This window comes from Bison bison, unplaced genomic scaffold (genome assembly GCF_000754665.1).
Source record: "Bison bison bison isolate TAMUID 2011002044 unplaced genomic scaffold, Bison_UMD1.0 scf7180017864184, whole genome shotgun sequence".
NCBI lineage: Eukaryota > Metazoa > Chordata > Mammalia > Artiodactyla > Bovidae > Bison > Bison bison.
The window spans coordinates 1,190,879-1,193,374 of NW_011494756.1; the positions used below are offsets into that span (position 1 = coordinate 1,190,879).

General features: G+C 59.2%; 1 protein-coding gene across 1 annotated transcript in view; it reads right to left on the reverse strand.

Moving 5' to 3' along the window:
- Positions 1-1,435: 1,435 nt before the first annotated feature.
- TSPO (translocator protein (18kDa)) overlaps positions 1,436-2,496 on the reverse strand; it is a 4,174-nt gene continuing 3,113 nt past the window's right edge. Inside the window, exon 4 of the mRNA XM_010843636.1 lies at positions 1,436-1,872. Within this exon, the coding sequence (XP_010841938.1) occupies positions 1,684-1,872 (189 nt within the window). The 3' untranslated portion in view covers positions 1,436-1,683. The remainder of the gene's footprint in view (positions 1,873-2,496) is intronic.

A 2,496-nucleotide genomic window follows, 5' to 3' on the forward strand; every position in this document is an offset into this window, starting at 1 on the left:
GCTAGTCACCTCCCAAAGGCCCCACCAAGCAACCTCTCTACAATTTCAACATGAATTGGATAAATATAAATATTGAGGCTGTAGCAATTCCTGACCCAAAGCTTGATTTCCTAGTAGTTCAATTGCTAGATCATGTCCAACATGGACTCTAGCACACCAGGCTCCCCTGTCCTTCATCATCTCCCAGAGTTTGCTCAAATTCACATCCATTGAGTCACTGATGCTGTCTAACCATCTCATCCTCTGCTGTCCCCTTCTCCTGCCCTCAATCTTTCCCAGCATCAGAACCTTTTCTAGTGAGTTGGCTCTTTGCATCAGGTGGCCAAAGTATTGGCGCTTCAGCTTCAACGTCAGTCCTAGCAGTGAATATTCATGACTGATTTCCTTTAGGATTGACTGGGTTGATCTTGCAGTCCAAAGGACTCTCAGGAGTCTTCTCCAGCACCAGGATTTTTCAGCGTTCAGCCTTTACGGTCCCAGCACTGGTTCCATTTCAGAGCAGACCAGGGAGGGACCGTTGTGGAGCTGAGGCCCGTCTCTGTCATGACCGACACCTGGGAACCTGAATCCTGAGCCAGCCCTGAATCCTGACTCCAGCACTTAAACCTGGGGTCTTGGGGATGGAATCCCCCGCCTGTCCCCGCATCCTGGGGTGGGGGTGATGGGAGACCCTGACTCCCACAGGGCAGCAGGGGATGCTCGTGGGTGCTGTCAGCCAGCACAGGGGCGCCCCCAGTGGGTTTTGGAAGTTAAAACATGAAGGCAGAGGCCCCGAAACCCAGGCCAGGGGCCTTCCTGTGCCCCTCAGGTCGAGTGCTCACACCAGGTTGTTCATCAGACGCCTCACCGGGTGGTGATCGCTCCCGCTCGCTCCCAGTTAGAACCTGGCGTGGAGGTAGGGGCTCCGGTAGGAGCCTGTGTCCAAGGCTCTGGCCAGCCTCACTCCAAACAGGTGTCAGGAGAGGTCATGGGTCGCCCGATTCGGGGTGAGGATGACACCTCCCACGTCTGCGTGAGCCGAGCCAGGGAGGGGTTGCCCTCTGCGTACCCATCCCCTCCCTGGTAAGGTGTTTGTCCCCGGGGGGCTGAGCCTGGTATTAGGCCTGGCACCCATCCCGGCTGAGGCCAGCGGAGGGCCATGCTTGGGGCTCGAGCAGTGCCAGGCAGCGTGCCTGGGCCCTTCAGGAGCCTGGGCTGGCCTTCCTGGATGTGTAGAGGGTGGACGGGACCTCCTCCCCAGGCTGGGGGCAAAGGCTGCACCCATTCTCTGCCCATGTCTGCCACTCCACCCTGGGCAGGCCACCTCTCCTGGAAGGGTCATGAGAGGTGCTAGTCTGCATCCCATAGATGACCCAGCCCAGACATACCCAGCCGGAGGACGAGCCCCTTGCCCTCCCCATGGCCGGGGGTCCCACCCAAGCAAACAGGCCATGGCCAAGAAGTTTGAAACACTTTATTTGGCTTATAAAATTCCATGTTCCGAAAGCGAGCTTCGAGCAGGGCTGAAGGCGCAGGACGCTGTTTCTGGGGTGGGGGCTCAGCTCAGAGGAGCACCTCTGGAACTGCTGGTCACCCCCTGGGCTGAGAGCAGACAGGCGGCCTGGTGGCTGCGGAAGCCTGGGGGCCCCACCACCAGCAGTGCCTGACCCGCAGCGGCTGCAGTCCTCGGAGGGCGAGGCGTCCTCATTCCGAGAGCCGCCGGCCACTCCTCCGGACCTGGTTGTCCTGCCACATGCGGTAGTTGAGCGTGGCCGCAAAGGCCAGCCAGGCCAGGTACGGGTACAGCAGGCAGGCAGCCGGCGGGCTCACCTGGTGCCAGGCCATGGCCGTGGCTGCTGCCATGCCGCCAGTCAGCAGGAGATCCACCAAGGCCTGCAGAGATGAGGACGGGGAGGCCTGAGGCACCACGACCCACGGGGTGGTGTGTCCCAGCTGCCCAATTACCACAGCAGCAGAGGGAACTCTCCAGCCGCCTCTCAGTGACCTGGCCAAGCCCTGCTCCCGTTCTCTGCCTCAGTTTCTTCATCTGTAAGATGGGAACCATCACCCTTGCCTGACTCTGCCACATGGAGGGGTGCACAGCATCAGCTATAAGGTGGGTTTTCCTGCACCCAAGGCCCCTGAATCCATGGAGCTTCAGAGCCCCACAAGGCTTCCTTCGTGGAGGAAAAGCAGCTGAGGGGCACTGGTCTGCTAAGAGCTGTGTTCTCTCTTTTTGGCCACACCCTGTGGTATGTGGGATCTTAGTTCGCATGTGGGATCTTAGTTCACCGACCAGGGATCGAACTCAAACCCCCTGCATTGGAAGTGTGACATCCTAACCACTGCACTGCCAGGGAAGTCCTAAAATATTTATATTTATTTGGCTGCATTTGGCTTAGTTGCAGCAGGCGGGATTAGGTTCCCTGACCGGGGATCAAACCCGGGGCCCCCTGCATTGGGAGCGCGGAATCTTGCCACTGCACCACCAGGGAAGTACCCGCACCGCCCCCCCCC